At 49.1% G+C, this 17720-nt stretch overlaps 1 protein-coding gene across 1 annotated transcript in view; it reads right to left on the bottom strand.

Annotated features, from left to right (window-relative positions):
- Window positions 1-17720, bottom strand: part of JARID2 (jumonji and AT-rich interaction domain containing 2) — a 187331-nt gene that overhangs the window by 45438 nt on the left and 124173 nt on the right. The window contains exon 5 of the mRNA XM_040645071.1: window positions 8996-9172. Coding sequence (XP_040501005.1) covers window positions 8996-9172 — 177 coding nt within the window. The remainder of the gene's footprint in view (window positions 1-8995; window positions 9173-17720) is intronic.

Below are 17720 nucleotides of genomic sequence, written 5' to 3'. Positions count from 1 at the left end.
GGAAGAGCGTTCTGGAAACTGTGAAGAACTAGTGGGGTAGGAGCGGCCGGAGGCCTCGTTATTGTGACCCCGGAGCGTGAACCCAGGGCTGCAGACACGCATGACACAGTGCACGTCACATCAGATTATGCATTTTAATAAACAAATGCACTTCCATGAGGATGCTCGGCAGATCAGAAACAAGAACATCGGGGTCCAGGGGCATGTCTGCAAAACGAAACATCTGCCCAGGGACAGCAGGCCCTGGCAGGAGACGGCTGGGGGCAGGGCTGTGCGCCTGCAGAAGAGAAGCGTGGTCACAGACGGGCCCAAGCGGACACGGATGTCACGGGGCGAGCCCAGGGGTGCGTGTTCTCCCCTGGTGCCGCCTTCCGTGGGGTCAGGTGCCGCACCTTGCCTCCACGCCCTGAGCCCCACGACTGCTCCATAGGGAACCCCTCTGCTTCACTCAGGGAGGAAAGGGGGGGGGGTCCAAGGTTTAGGGAAAAACAAGACAAAGCAGGACACCATCAGCAGTCTGGCTCCTGGTTTCTTCGAGCTAACACCGCCCAAATAAAACTGTTTGGGACACGTGGCCTCAGCGGGGCTTTGGGCCGAGCTACCCCAACACTAAAGTGCTCACATTCCACATTTTGCTTTCTGAGCATTTACCTTCCCCACATTTCAGGGAGGGTTGCCCTCCTGGGGGAGGACACAGATGCTGGGGGACGTCCCCACACACCTCCACATCCCTGGGGCACAAAAAAGCCCCACTTGAACACGTGAACACCGGGTCATGGAGAAGCACGAGACAGCAGCTTGCTGTCCGAGTTCTCGTGTGAAAATAATCAACCGTTCTGAGCACCTGCCTGACCACACGGTAAGGATGCCCTTGTCAAGGTCCGAATTTTGGTTAGGGATCTTCACCCAGATCAACAGGGGATCTCGGAAAAGTCCTCCGGCTGGCACACACAGCAATGCATCGGCCGCTGTAGGAGATCCCGGTGGTGGCCGCTCCCGTGCACGAGACACGTGCGCGTAACTGCTCTCTGTGCTGGGACAGAAACGATCGTACGACCGCTAAGCTGCTCTATCCTGTTCATTCCACGGAAGAGGACATTACGAATCAGAGAAGTTGCACGCCTCCCCCAGGAACACACAGCTCATTCGTAGCTTTACAAGAGGCAAGACACGAAGCTCCTGGTGACCGTTCGATGCTGATAAAGACCTTTGTAGGAAATGGACAAAAAAAACAAAAAAACCAAAAAAGAACAGAACAAACATGTGATGGGCAACCTGGTATTACAATGTAATTCCAATTATCTAGAAAGGGCTGGGGAAGCTGTGCAACGTGAATTATTGCACTTTCGAAGATCGCTCCATTTTACCTGGACCACTTTGGGGTGATGAGCTTCGAGGAGCAAGGGCCCCTTTCCCTACTGTGGAAAATTGTGCCTCTGGGACGATCCTCACGTCCTCCTGCCTGGGGACCGACTCCCGATCATCACTGGGACTTGCTTTAATAAACTGCTGGTGGTGGTTTGTTTCCTTATCACTTGCTTCCTCTACGTGAGAGAGGATGCAGCACGGACAGGGGGAGGTAGCTCACCTAACCAGGTAACGAGAGCGCCCCGCGTTCCTCTGCAGCTCGGCCTGAAACTGGCCTTCTCCAAAGAGGACTCCCCCTCCCCCTTTTTGCCCTTTTACATTGTGGGCCCTTTTGACTTCTCTCTCTTCAACAAAACCACTCCTCTCTCTCTGGGTCACCTGAAGTTGGAGGAGCATTGCTAACAGCATGGATGTTTCTTTTTTTTTTTTTTTCAAAGCATGTATACTTCTGAGCTGGCTTCAACGCCTTCCCTTCCACCGGCCTTGCACAGAAGAACTGCCATCCTGTACGTTTTAATTATTTGGCTGTCGAGCACGTGAAAGCCAGGCGAGCAACAGCACAAGTGGGGACCCAAGCGGAGCTTTATACTGCGGGGAGTGGCTGGCGGAGAGGACTTTCAGACGCTGCCTACCAGACAGGAGTCAACTCTACCATCGCAGCACAGACTACCCACCACAAAAAACCAGAGTTCACTCTCTCCCCGACGCACAATCCTGTGCGGAGCTGGAAGCATTTCCAAAACCCTGACTCTCGGCTGTGCCCTGGCTGGTTCGTGATGGGCGTTAAGAGCTCAGATCTTCCACGTGCCCCACCGTAAGCAGGACCACCGCCTGCCCCAACCCCTTCACAGTGACTCTTGTACAGGAAATGGAATCAAGAGAGACTGCAGACGAACACATCCTGAAAACTCTAAAGTTCTTTTTTTTTCTTAAGGATTTTATTTAAGAGCACGAGAGAGAGCGAGGGGCAGAAGGAGAAACAAGCTCCCCACAGAGCAGAGAGCCCAACGCGGGGCTCAATCCCAGGACTCCAGGATCACGACCTGAGCCAAAAACAGACGCTTAACCAACTGAGCTACCCAGGCGCCCCTGAAAACTCTACTGTTCTTACTGTCACGCGTGGAAAACAGCCCTCAAATCACACCTTCACACAAAAAAAGCAGGTGTATGAGACCACCAACCAAAACGAGTTGGAGAAATCACCCTCTAACTACGACCATGTCCACATGCGCGGCTAGCAGAGAGCCTCCAGACCTTTCACTCGGTACCCACCTTCCAGACGAACTTCCAAGGGAGGCAGCTATCGTCTGTGGCCAGCTGGGCGGTCAGAGTCCGAAGCCTGGGCTTGGAAGCACTGGGCTCAGTTCTCCTCCTGCCGCATCTCCCGGTTTTATCCACATGAAAGGTCAAAGGCTGACTTAACTCAGCTAGCGTAAGCCAGGCTGACGGCACAGTGGGAACCTGAGCTAATTCGCTCAGAGCCCTTCCCCAGGGGTACACCTCACAGAGCGGCGCAGGCGGACCGAACATCTACCTGCACCCACTTCCAAGGGCACCTGTGCTTCCATTCACACCAGACCATTCCCGTGTGTCAACGTGTCTCAAGTGACCTTTCCACGTCAGTGCAATGTCACCTCGGTGAAAACCTCAGGCTCACGCAACCCCTAGGGCAGCAGTCTCTTAAAGGGTCTCTCTTTATTTTTGCCTCTAAGCTGTGCACACTCCATCCCTCAAAATGCTGTCCTAGCTCATCTTCCCAAAATGCAAATGTGATCACAGAATACCCTTGGCCAAGGAAAGTGCTTTACTTCAGGAAGGGAGGGAGAGGGGCAGGGAGAGAGAGAACACCCCACTCTCTGCATCAGAGGATGCCCTGACACTACATCTCGGGTTATATTTTCTTTCCATGGAAACTTACATAAGATTTGGTACTCAGATGTCCAAAAACACAACGCCTGTCGAACGTACTCAAGAAACTACAGAACACTGCTTTTCAAAGAGTCCAAACACTCGAGTATCTTGGCTGCTTGTACCCAACGGCCCTTCCTACGTCTGTGTTTGCACCTGGGTGTGCCGAAGGCTCACCGAAGTCATAGGACAGGGGGCCGCACCAGGAGCGACAGCAAGACAGTGAGAAACACGGAGCGACCAGGGGGAGGGCATACAGGAACCAGACACTAAGCCTGTGTGCTCGGGAAACACAGAGAGTGCCTGAATGTCTCCGTTTCTGATGGACTCTCCAGGGAGTGCCCCATACCATCGGCTCCTTAGGGAAAAGGGTCCGTATTCCTTATTCACCGGGGTTAGCTTCCAAAAGCACTAAAATTAACACACAGTCTTATGCATGTTTCCCATGTGTTCATAAGTTAAACTTAGTTGATGCAGGACACAAAAATTAACTCCATAAAATTCCATAAGTGGTTAACATGGCAAGATCCTGCCCTCAATAAGGTTAGGACTGTGTTTCAGCACTTCCCCAGCAAAATGATTTCCAGAGCTCCCTTCCAAATCCTCCACAAATACAATGTTTTCAGGAATAAGCAAACAAGATCTCTGTCCAAAAATCACAGGCATTAACATCTGCCAAACACTCACACACTAATTTTGCAGGTGATATTACAATTTGGTACTTCTATGTGACGTGTTTGGTCTTCTGAACATCTCACAGTGGAATAACTGTACTAACCATGTTTCTTTAGGAGATAGAAGGACGTGGAAGGTCTCCATGCCCATGGCAACATTACCAACTCAGACATAACACAAATTCCTACTTTTCTACAGGGCAACTAAAGAGCAGGTGAACGGAATGCCAGAGAAAAATGCCCATGGGGGATCAGTGCCTCGTGTGGGAATGAGAAACCCCACAGACGGAGAGGTTGCACGAATAAGGCCGGGGTCTCAGACAATACGGCACTGCAGGAGGGACTGGTGTCTGGCAGACACGCACAAACAAGGACAGATCACCTGGGCCTGCAGGGGTCTCTCCGTCACCTCTCCCCCAAGTTTAGGTGGGTACATAGCTCCGTGGGTTCTCACCAGGATCAGTTTTGGGATTCTACTGGGATTGAACCCAAAACCAAACCTTTGAAACTAGAGCCAATCCCTTCCCAGCTCAAAAACTGACACAATCAAAAAGACGAAGGGCTGGAGGTGGGGCTAACTCAAGCTGTAAGCCAACGACTTCAGGAAAAATCAGAGTGGTGGCCCTTTGTCTTAAGTGGCCCCCCCACCCCCCGCAAAGAAACTTCATCCCCTGGACAGCGAATACAGATACTGGAGACTGTAGCGCACTGTCCTGCACAACACAGAAAATATAACTGTAAGACGGGAGAGACGTACGTAGGACCCATAATGAAGATAACAGTCACGAGAAGCAGACCCGCAGCAACCAGCACTATGAGAACCAGCACAGATGGGAAATAAAGGGCCTCGCGACTTTTGGTTTCTACAAGCCTCACGCAGGAAAGTTCAGCAAGTGGCTCTACGTACAAGTAGAGTCAGCAGTCTAAGAAGCCCAGCTGGTTTGCGCATCTGCCTCGTTCCCCGTTTCCTCGCACTCCACCTCCAGAGAAGCCAGCGTAGTCGGGGAGGAAGACAGGAGCGTGTACAGAGCACAGAAGCAGAGAAGACACTAGAAGGGGCGTGTGGGTTCTCAGCTCAGGCACCCCCACTACCTCCAACGACACACACTGTCCCCAATGCCCGCATCCAAGAGCCCTAAAATCCACTACACAGAAAGAACCCCAGAATATTTCAGCAAGTGAATCCCCAAAGTGAACATTTAAAACCCTTTCATAGTCACCATAGTATCCTTTTCATTCACATTTGTTAACTATTCAAAACAGTAAAATCTGCTGACATTTAAAAAAAAAAAATTAGAAGTCGGGGTGCCTGGGTGGCTCAGTTAAACTCCTGCCTTCAGCTCAAGTCATGATCCCGGGGTCCGGGGATCGAGCCCCATGTCGGGCTCCTGGCTCAGCTGGGAGCCTGCTTCTCCCTCTGCCCCCTCCCCCTGCTTGCAGGCTATCAAATAAGTAATAAAATAAAATCTTTAAAAAAATAAAATGCAATAAATAAAAAATAAACTAGAAGTCTACTTTCGTGTAGACATGCAGATATGTGCATCTGTAGACAGAGATACATTTTCCTTGACTCCTACTGGCAGTGACTGTGGTCAGTGCAAAACTGTTACTCACTCCCCTCAGACAGGGAGGAGACACCAGCCAATTCCCTCACCCTCACCCCAACCCTTCATGACACTTTGTAACATGGCACCAGACACCTGCTGCCCCTTCACCGCTCAGCAGCTCACCAGAAAAAGAATTTAAAAGTAAGCTGCATGCACAGTGAAGGAGACTTTGGACCCTGGAAGGAGAATCAATGAGAAGGTGGCCTAGCGAACCAGCAAGTTCAAACAAGCTGAAAAGGAGGAGATGGGGACCCAACCACATATGCAAAAGCAGACACGGGACTAATTCGGCACATCCAGACTGCGATAGTATGATTTATAAGAAATATATGTTTGGTCACTGATATGGATTTGAGGGGACATCTGGGTGGCTCAGTAGGCTGAGTGTCCGCCTCCTGGTTTCGGCTCAGGTCCTGATCTCAGGGTTGTGAGACTGAGTCCTGCATCTAGCTTCCCCGCTCAGCTCAGTCTACTTGGATATGCTCTCCCTCTGCCTCTTTCCCCATCATGCGGTCTTCTCTCCCTCTCAAATAAATAAATAAATAAAATCTTATAAACAAAAAACAAAAAACATGTATTTGGTCCTTACTCGTGATTCCTGGCTCGCAGTTCCCCAAGCCCTGGAGTTTCCAAAACCTTGAGAGTGATACAGAGATCTTGTCTTATTTTAGTGAGGGGACCTTTGGAAAATACCTAAAGGTGGGGGCTGGCTGCCAGCAGCACCAACCATGTGAGCAGTGGACTGGAACTTTCAGCCCCACCCCTCTGACCTCTGGGAAGTCTAGAGGGGCTGGATGGGGACTCGGCCAATGGCCAAGGACTTGGTCAATCATGACCATGTAATGACGCCTGCATAAAAACCCAAAAGGACAGGGTTCTAAGAGCTTCTGAGGGGGAGGCCCACGGAGATGCAGAGAGTGGCGGGCGTGGAGGGGGCGTGGGAGCTCTATGCCCTTTCCCCAGAGCTCACCCTCTGGATCTCTCCATATGGGCTACTGATCTGTATCCTTTATCAAACTAGTGGAGGTGAGTGTCCCCTGAGCTCTGTGAGCCACTCTAGCAAGTTAATCAAACCTGAGGGGGAGGTGGCTGAACCTCCAGTGTGCACCTGGTGGGTCAGAAGCCCACGTAACAAGTGGCACATCTGAGCAGGGCATGGGGGGCAGTCTTACAGGACTGAGCGCTTAACCCGAGGACTCTGACGCACCCTCCACGTGCGTCATGTTGGTACGGAGTTAAATTCCCAGCACCCTGCTGCTGACCCAGAACTGAGGGTATTGTGGGGAAAGTGGGTATTCACCCCCGCTGCTGGAACTGGGTTCAGAACCCCAGAAGACTGACAAATTCACCCACGCAACACGACGAGACAATGAAAAACAGTATCAAGGAACCATTCTGATGCCATCCTAATGAAATACAGCTCTATCCCACGGACACAGAGACCAACCGAGAGTAGTTTCATTTCATGTTTGTTCATTCACTCTCGACTCCTATTAAACCCCAAGTAAAACTAGAAAATACCCCCTCAGGAATCCGAACAAACAAAAAAAAATCCCCTTAAGTCTGCTTTCCGGCTTCATTCTACCTCAGAAAGCTCGCCCCTTCTGACTGCATCAGCCAGCAGCTCTGGGATGATGAATTCCCAGTCTGTTCTCGGGAGTTCTGTCTCTCACCATCCCTGCAAACTCAGCAGATAATAAAGTTCTTAACTACCCCCAAATCACCTCCTTTCCTAACTCCTGTTCTATTACCTCCAGCCCTGGCTCTCCAGGCAGCAGTGAAAAGCTGCTCACCTTTGCTTCTCATCGCCCTGGAGCTCACGTGAGCCACTCTCTGTTCCCACATCCAGCCCCCCAGCAGTGATTTCCTGGTTGGGCTCCCTGGACGCTCCTCATCTCTCTTTTCACTTCAGACAGCTCTGCGGCTGGAGGGATCATTCTCAACTTGATCTATTTCATCCCATTTCCACATCTACCATCATCCACCGTTCCCATTCTCCACGCTGGAACTGTTTCCTCCTGCCCAGCAGGGCACGTTATCATACCTACACCCGTATTCCGACTCTCTTCCAACAGTCGAGACTTCCTGAGGACCACAGCTGTAGGGGGAACCCTTGTTCCTCTGACGTTAAAATTAAGTCAGCATTTTGTAGTCTGCACTGGGAGTATTAACCCTCTCTCCTCAAGTTCTTAAAAAGAGGGTCACACCCTCCACTCTGTCGGCATGCCTCCTGAACAGTCCTACTTGAGAAGGAGGACTGTTACAGTGACAAGGCAGAAATGCTCCACAACGGTGAAAGCCAGGCACGTCCCCATCACATCGAGCCTGTGCTGGACCCCAGCCTCCACTGTGCACGGGGTCCAGAAAGACGAGTGGTGGCTCAGTGCACAGCCACGGAGGGAAAAGCGGAGAAATCTGCCTTGGCCTCAATCACTTACCGACAGCACTGTTTTCTGCCATGGACAGACAGGAGCTGGCTGCCTCACGGGGTCTCTGAGCCCTGAATGTAACAGGATGCCTACCATCCCAGTAGGGGGCACAACAGGAATGGGCTGTAATACCTCCCCGCCCCCATCTCCTTGCTTCACTCCAGGCCTGACTCTCCACCTCTCCTTGCCTATTTGTCTACTTTCCCAGTCGGTCCAAGTCCTCCTCCCAACCCTACCCCTGGCGTAGTTTTCTCCCCACCCCCTCATCCTCCCAGCTGCAGTGCCGCAAGGAACTCTCAGTCCCTTGTTACCTCTAGCCAGGCAACCATCCACGACTCCAGCCTTCTGAGGTGTCCCCCTTCCTCGGGCCCCCTTCCCTCACAGTCGAGGCCAGCTTCATCTTCTCAGAGCACAACTCCAATGACGTCACTTCCTTGTTGAAAAACCACTGAGCACTTCCCACGGCCAACTCACTTAAGGCGATTCCTCACTGATACCCACTCTTGTCTTCCTCCCACACACTGCAGCCCTTGAGAAAAAAAGCCAACCAGCCTGGTTCATAATAGAGAGGCATTTACTTGACTCCACATGCTCAGTAACAGTTTTCTTTCTACGTGCCCGCCACCTGCTAAAATGACAATAATTGTAAGTTGATCACAAGAGATGTTTCACGCGATCTTCCTGGACATCCCTGTTCAGAGGTGATCTCTTCCTCTTCCGAATCCCATTATCCGCAGCTCTTACAGGACGGATCATCGCCTCCACGACACAAGAATATCCATCCCCATGTCTTGGTCTGCTCATCTAGAATGTGCTGGGTTGTACTCACCTCTTTGCCCTGCAAGTGCCTGGCACCTAGAGACGTGCCCAGCACCAGCTCTGCCACCAACCAGCTACGCGGCTTTCATCTTCATCTTCATCTTCTACCTCAACAGATGACCTACTGCAGCTCTCTCGGTCAGAGCTGTGGATTCCAGCATTTTCTACCCCAAATCAAGAGTGGACCTACCATGCCCGTTGTGAACATGCTTGTGGGTTTTTCCTTTCCTGGGGGTAGACTGGCATGAAGTTGAAGCATTGTTGGTGGCTGTTTTGACGTCTTCCGTCTCATCGTCTTCCTCCTCGACGTCCTCCTCGTCCTGAGAGCTTCCAAAATATACCATGCTGTTGGGCAGCGCAGGAGAACCTGGGTGGGTTTAAGGAAGAGGGCTCGTGAACACAGGCCTTGGTCCTCGCCCGTTCCGGGAGGGGCACTACACATGGAGACATCTATTAAGGTACGAACCTAAATCCTCACGCCTGAGCAGATAAAACGAAGCTGTTCCGTCTCTATGGCCACTTTTATTTTTCAAATATCCCCCAGGAAATAAAACTCCATCTGTGTCCTTTCAATGGAGTTCAAGCAAAATCCCCCCCAGATGGGGAATAATGCCATTCACCAAACACAGCACATCAAAAATTTTAAATCTCACATGAATAGTCTGGGGAGGGGGGAGGGAGGATGACAACCACCAAGAACTGAACTGAGCAACAGGGAAGGGGGAAAAAAAAAAAATCAGTAAAATTAAAAACACCTACTTACAATGTCAAGGAAGAATGGAAGAGACTATTTTGGGTTAGGCATTTAACTTACTAGACTTAACATGAATTTAAGCAAATGAATTTAAAAATGAACGACAAACCAAGTGGTAATAACAGAATACGACATTTCCCTATCTTAAGGTCACGGTCTTGTATTCACAATGAGGTGAATGACATGGATTCCCCCAAATCACAAGATATTTGGAAGCTACTTTGATATTATGATCAGGTTAATAGCATGTAAAATTATTAAAATAAATTCCAGCACAAGACTAAACTATAAGGGCTGGATTTCAAAACAAAACAAAAACCTCCTAAGAGCAAACCCTACAACCCTCATTCCTTTTACACCTTAACCTTCTGCTCGTGCCCCTGAATGTTTTCATTTCTGAATTTAAGATAAAGCAGTAACATCAGAAGATAAGCTCAGTATTACAAAAAAGTACAATACAGTTCTTCTTTATCAAACAATGACAATTTAGAAGATCCCCCAACTCACTGATTTATTGTTTAGGACCAGAGGCTGCTTAAAATCCAAAGAAAATCTCCCAAATTAATTTCCAGTAACACCTTCAATCTTCCTAACCATGAAGTATTTTGGGGAGAGCTACTACCAAGCAGCAGAAGAACTATTAAGTGTGAAATTCACTCCTTCTCGCCTCTGCTTTCTGGTGCATGAGCTGACACTCCAGCGTTATCAACGACGACCCAGGGGACCAATCTGTTCTTCTTCCCAACGGAGATCTCGAACTTCAGACACAAAGGTTTAACCATCCCTGTCAGGCTGCCGAGCCACACGATCCCACAAGGACATGGAAATGAACGGGCAGCATCAGGGAGTGGAAGTGGTTAAGCCCAATACCTGTCTTGTAAAAATGCAAAGACCGCACAGATACCTCCAAGCCCCCTTCTTCCTTCTACTGCATTTTAAAAACCCCAGAAGTTATGTGGGTCACACCACTGGGTAGAAATGAAACTCCAAAGGGATGTACATGGCAGAACAGACTTGGCTACAGTCTGACAGGAGCCATTTACTCTTGCTTGTTTCCTCCCCTTTGATCATTTCCAATTAGAAGCAGGTTTTCAATGGAAGGAAGGTTCTTATAAACCAGGAGTTACAGATGAAGAAAAAAAAGGAAAAAGAAAATAGCTAGCCATACTTCCCCTGGAACAACCTATCTATACGTGCTCCAAAGTGGTTTTCGGATTAGTCCAAGAGTGACTAGGGAAAGGGGACAGCGCCCTTCCCGGTTCCCAAATCGGAGTCCGCAGCTGGGATTCTCTGATCACAGGTGGGTACAGGGCAGGTGCCTCCACAGTCCAATGACCAATCCTGCTGGATCTTTCGCTCCCAAATCTAACTGTATGAGTACTTTTAGAAATAGCAAGACACACTGTATCTCAGCACTCATGAGACAGACAGACAGACACAGACATTCATTTTACCACAGGCTCCCACTCAGCCTGGCACAGAACACGACAGAGGCAACAAGTTACGTGCTGTCGGACAGACCTAGCAAGGAACTTCCAGGCTTGGAAGTGCGGGGCTCGGTCATGACATCTCCCTCTTCTGTGAAATGAGAGAGAATGAGGGAATCATCTCTTCAAGTGCCTCCCAGATGAAATTACCCATGTCGGATTTCTTCTGAGGAAGAGACTCCCCCGGCTCGAGCTTGAACTCAAGGACCAGCCCTGAGAAGAGCAGGCGTGCGTGTGGAGAGCCCGCAGCAGCCCATGGACACCACTGCCCACCAGGGGGCAGCAGGGGGAAGAGATGTGGGGGGGGGGGTGGCGCGGGGCAGCCCAGCCCCTCCTGCCATCCAGGGTCTCCTCTCTGAGAGGGAAATGCAGCAAATTCTGCAGCCAAGACCACTGAGAGTCATGTTTAATAAAAGCGGGGGGGGGGGGAGAAAACAGATAAAAATGGTCTAGATTTCAAAGACAATCTGCTAAAAATCCAGGTGCAACATATGAAAAACACAGAGTTAACTTCCATTTAACAGCATCTGTTGAGGATTTTTTTTTTTTTTTTTTTTAAAGACTCAAACCTTGCATAAGCAGCATGAAGCAACTATCCCATTCCTTATACTCAAGATTCTGAGAACGGGGTGAACGTTACGTTCCGGAGAACTAAAATGGAGAAACTGCCTAAAGCATCCAAGCGTTAATATTCCTAAAAGAAAGCACACAGGGTAATTTCTTCCACAACAGTAGCAAATGACCAATCTTTTGAATGTATCTGTTCTAACAGCTTCTCAGCGAATACAAATAAACCATTCTAGCCTCCCAGGTATTCTAGAAGAAAGTTAGAGACTAACACAAGGGACAAGTAAGATGTGAAGAACGGGGATGGGGTGGGTGTCTCTGAGGGGCATTCTCAAAATGAAACTCCAAACACCACTAAGTTTTGGGGAACCGGCTCCGCAGTCGGGAGGGAAGGAGTGGTCAGCCCTAAGTTCGGGGGCACGGGGATAAGCACAGATCGCCCTCACACTAAGAGGCGACTGTGCTTCTAGTCAGGACCACTGACTTGCTGGTCTGGAGCTGAAGGTAAAGCATCATCAAAGAAAAGGTAACGAAGGGTTCTCAAACCAGATGGGAAACAGGAGAAGCCAGTATGATAAAGGGAAGGAATACTTCTGAAAGAAGGGTCATTAGAGGAAAAAGGCTCAATACTCAATAATAATGCACCTCGTGGGAAAGGTCAGGTAATTTCTCCAAGGCAAGATGATGCCTTTAGTTCACATCCTCGGCTTGCTACCACTTCTCCCCTCTGGCAGGTGCCCTTCATTACAAACAACCCAGCTCCTCCTGAGTATGGCCTTACTGTCCTTTAGCTTGGGTTCATGAAGCCACTGCCAACCAGTAACCCTTCCACCAGGAGAAGCCTTGTCAACGGTTAGCTTTTGCCCCAGGAGAGAGCTCCAGAATTTTCCTAACTTTATAGTCCAACCGAAGCAAGCAGAAAACACTAAATCCAACAGAGCCTGGTACTCTGTCACCAGGTGGCTACTGCATGTAATCCCTCTAAGACCCTGATGACGTGTCCCTGTGCAAAGCTAGCATTCAGATCAGGACAAACCAGGGAAAGTGGCTAAAAGCAAAAGGAGCTTTCATTCCCAGGAAGACAAAAACCAGTAAAATCATCCCATTATTTCATGCCACACTAAAAACAATCAAGGTGACAGAGAAGCACTATTATATACTAATACCTGGAGAATAACTATATAACAACTTCAAATATATAAAGGGAAGCAAAAGCCTGTAAGGAACCACAACTAGTTAAAGGCATTCACATAGAGCACATTCACCTCTTCTTAGCCTAGATTCAGGCTCGATTATCTAATTTACACATTAGAGAAGAGGAATCTGCTAGACACACAAAAAAAGGTGAAGGAAAAGGCATTTTATAAACCCTAACGCAATCTGGGTTATTTATCGCTAGTGAAAATTACCCCCACATTCCTCAGGTTAAAAGGGGTGAATGAGTGTGTTACATAATCATTACTGACGCAGAGTCCAGAAAAAGCTAAATCACCGTTTAGTATTTGAAAATAGAAGAGCACGCACGCTTTTAAAGTTTTCATCAAATACAGTATGCAACTTACAGATCCTGGTACATAAAAAGCAAGCTTCATCTCAAGACAATTTATCAGGGAAAATTCTTTAGGTCAAATGTCCAGGGAGGGAGACTTTGGGAAACCTCACTGTGGGTCTAGCATGCAGGACAAGAGGAATAGAGCTACCGGGAAAGGGAAAACAGGGACGGGGGCCATGTGATTTCACGACACAAGAAAGCTTCCCCAGAGACATCTTCCCTTTCATCAGAAGGACTCACCTGCCCCCTGCTGCGACACCAGCAAAGATGGGGAAAACAAGGGGACTCCAAGGTGGCTCAGGAGGCCCCCCCCGCCCCGTTCTGAGCTCCGCCCTGGTGTTCTCAGGGTGGTCTCCCCACGTTGAGGGACAAACGCCACTTGCGACGCTAATTAACAACAGAGCGAAGCTGACTCACTACACGGAATTACATCCTGTCTCCCTTGCAAACTGTAGCTCTAGAGACGTAATCAATGAAAGGTGAAGGTTTCGAAAGACTTAAGGAACGTGTGGGGTATTTGGGGGAGGAGCAAGGGAGGTTTTATACCCAATAAATTATAAAAGTGTATTCAGCGTATACAGTTTTCTCCTAAAATTACAGGCAGATTTTTCTCTCCTGATTATTCAAGTGCATTAGCAAATGTGGAAAAAAAATCTGAACTTGGATCAGATAAGTGGAATCGGGAGTACAGAATGCATGTGCGCTTTGCCAAAGCCGTATTTCATTACGTTTCAGAATTAGCTGGCAATGTCTCCACAATATTTACTGAAGTGAAAACCAAATGTTTTCATCTGGACAAAAATCAAACTGTGGTATGTTACAACCACAACAGAAATCATTTTAATCCAAAAGCTTGCTTTCTCTAATTTGGGCTGTGGTTTCTATAAAATTGGATTCTTCTCCATGAATCATAATCATGTACACATACAAGCCCTCCTTCCCATTATCTTCCCTCCCCCGACCAGTTCTTTATCTTAAGCTAAACATAGCCCCGTTCTATTTTGGAAGGACCCTACAGGGATTCCCTGCACGCTGTCATTTAGCTGGGGAGTCTAATTCCTGTAGCTTGACCTAATAAACCTGGCTAGCCCACTGGACTGGCATGTTCACGATTGATCTTTCAGGTTACACAAACAGAATGAAAAGCAGTCGGCCCCTGCTACCATATGAAGACATTTTAAAACTTCAGAAAGAACTTGGTAGGGGCGGGGGCGGGGGGAACAGAGGGATAGTTATTTGCAGATTTCCTGAGTTAGAGGAAAGCTCCAGTCGTTGACATGGGAAAGTCACAGAAAACGCAGTTGCCAAGTGCCTTGGGTCATTCACCTAACTAGGGACGTACCAGGCGCCATGCTAAGAACTGGTGACCCAAACGGACCTGAGGTCTGAACTCATCCACACGCTCATCTCACCCCCGGCAGGGAGACACAAGGAGCCCTGAACGGCTGCGGGACAGGTAGGACACACCGAATGGCGGGGTGTCTTGGTCTCTTCCGGGTCGGCCTTCATAATTCACGAGGGAAGAAGCACGGACAACACAGTTCCCCAACTTCGTCCACCCCTGTGTGCCCTAAGATTATTTGCCATATGAAGCCTCTCCGTGTGCTATTTTCTTTAAAGTGATCCACATTCGTGCCTTCAATGATTTCTCTGTACGATATCAGCCGAAAATTAGTATCACTTGTCCTAAAGGAAAGGTAATTAAAATTACGATAAAAATTTTCAGACGTTCAGCTAAGTTAGCTATTTCTGGCATCACCGGGGGTACGTGCAGAAGGGTGTGGAACAGCCCACCAGGCCAGAGGCCAAATCCAAAGGGAGCCCCCCAATTCCTTATGGGATAAGGAGCTGCTCCGCGACGGTGCCCCATTCTGGGACTGCTGATCCTTCACACATGTGCGAATCCAAATCACTGAAAAAGACCCTCCATGGAATCCAAAAATCTAGAATGAAGCGTCAGCTCAGCAGTCACGTCACGTGTTTATTTGTTGAGACCCTGTACAGGGAGGATGAGGCCTTCAGCTCTAACAACTGTGATGACCCCAAAGGGTATGAGGTCACGTATGCAAAAGCACCGTTAGCGGCTCTCGCTGTAGCGACATTCGGTTAATACCTGGCTTCAGAGACAAAAACTGAGAACTATAAACATCAGGCTGCCAGGTAACTTCACGCAGGTAGGAGCAAAAGCAACTGATTTCCTATCTGCTTTCCTAAACGGGGCAAGCAAGCAGGTTGAGAACAAGAATCTATGGGGGTTGGGGGGTTGGAAATGCAAAGCGAACTCAACAGCCAGGATTTCTGGAACTGGGAGTGAGTGAGTAATGCCAAGTAAGAGCTGGAACCTTCAGCCATGCAAAGGTCGTCTAAGAACAGGGAGGAAGTGGTGACCTCCTCACCGACCGGCTGGTCTTTCCCACAGCATTCCTCCTTCACCGCAGCCCCCGGGCATGGGCCTAGGTGCACGTGCAACCAGCTGTGCCGATCTGATCCCCCATCTGGGACGTTCCCCGACGGGAGGGCACGTGTTCTGCCTGCCAGAGCCCCAACACGAGGGACTCAGCAGCGAGAACCACTTTTGCTCCCAACGGTTGTCCACTCCTGCCAACCTGCCTCCAGCAATAGGAGAAACGATCTTTTCATTAACAGCTGGAACCCTCCCCTTACGCTTTTTCCCAGGTTTCTTATCTATACACATGGCTTAAAACATACACAAATACGCACCCCACCGAACACAACGAGGGCTCGCTGGCTCTACCTCAAACACACAGATCACACCACAGAGCGGCTAGGATGGCCTCCACAGTCCCTAACTTCTGCCCCTCAAGTTCAAAAGTGGAAACAAGTTACAAAGTACAGCTTCATCAAGGTCACACGGCCACTCTTTGAAGACTAAGTCTGTGCTCGCTTCACCATGCAAAGCGTCCACAAATCCTAACAGACGCTGAACGCTGAAGGCAGGGTCACCTTGCCTGGGGGACATGCATATGGTGAAAATTAATAAAGGGAGACCTCATTAGAGTCGGGAGGCCAGACAGGGGAGCCGGGACACCATCAAGGTAAATTACAGGGAGAAGTGTCAATTTTCCAACAGGCCCCAACAGAAGAATGTCAACAGGAAAGAGTCATCAATTACAGGCCCCCGACAGGGAAAGACACACACTGCGTCTCATGAGAAATCAACAACCCCTGCTACTCAGCCCCCGAGAAATGGCTGGCACCCTGAACTCTTCACTTTTCTCCAATGGACTTTCACTCAAAATAACCCCTTCCCCACTTCCTCCTCCACAAAAGACGTTCCTCTTTGTTGGGCTTGCCAGATGACATGCTGTGTGGTTGTATGCCCAAACTGCAATTTCCTGCTGTCCCCAAAGAAGTCCATTTTTGCTGGTAAAATAACTGAGTTTTATTTTTAAGGTTAACGATACGGAGGACTTAATGGTCTCGGAATAATGATGCCTCAGGAGCCAGCAAGGTGCTCATCAGCAACAAAACAGGACTGTCCCGACTTAAAGTCCCCCCTCCCCCCATCTACCTTCTCTATATGGATTTCAGAAAGGGCAGAAAATGCTAAGAGAATCTCTAGAAATTAAGGAGAAGGCCAGAGACGATTGTGAGGAATACCACCGAATCTGCGTCAGCAGCTGCTGGTGGGGAAGAGGGAACGGGCTTTATCTTCGGGGAGGGCCAAGCCTGGTCAGAGGCCAGCTGGCCTGGAGCAGGGCCAGTCCTCTGAGCAAAATGTCTTGGAATCTTAACAACGGATCAAGGTCACAGAGCAATTAAAAGGGATCCATCCTTCCCCTCCTCCGCGATGAAGAATTCCATGGCTTCACATTTCTTCCTAACTAGCCTGATAAACTAGCCTGGCAAATCAATTGCTTGCTCAGCAGAACTCAGCCACGTTAACACGGACTTAACTGGAAAACAAAGCATATAAAGGCTGGTCTGAGCTGGAGAAAAGAGAAGGGAGCCACTGTAGCCCTCGAGGCGGTGAGAATACCATTCCGGATCCTACTTCTCTCTGCTGCGGCTCTCAAAAATGAAGACGCCACACCTCTCAGAAGGAGCCATCAAAAAAAGTTGTGTACCACTGTGGCGGTGTGCCTTCCTCCCCGAAGATCTCATACAATGTAACAGCATTCCCCTTTTGCTCAACAAAGTTCATTATTAGCTCCGAAGTGCTCCTTGCAATTGGAGGATTGCTTAATTGCTTTTTAGCAGGTTAATCCCCTTTCATTCTGTGACCTCTAAACCACCCCAGGCTTTCCGCATTTGCCCTACTTAGAATTTATCATCCTCAATACCCACAGTCCGTCTTCCATCTATGTGTGTGCTCCTGGTCAATAAGGCCGGCAATTGTCTTTAGAGAAAGTTCCCTGGGCGGGCTACCTGCAGTCTCTTCTACTCATCTTTCAGAAGGTTCCTTCCTAAATTTCAAATCCTCCGTTATCTCCTCCAGAAACTAAATAGACTGGGATGACCACCTCGGGGCATCGGCTGGGCCTATTTAAAAGCAGGTGGCTTGTTGGACTCCACAGCGATGGGGGGGGGGGGG

The sequence above is a fragment of the Ursus maritimus genome, unplaced genomic scaffold, assembly GCF_017311325.1.
Source record: "Ursus maritimus isolate PB19 unplaced genomic scaffold, ASM1731132v1 scaffold_30, whole genome shotgun sequence".
In the NCBI taxonomy this organism is placed as follows: Eukaryota; Metazoa; Chordata; class Mammalia; order Carnivora; family Ursidae; genus Ursus; species Ursus maritimus.
The sequence above is the reverse complement of the archived record's forward strand: the minus strand, read 5'-3'. Positions and strand labels throughout refer to the sequence as shown.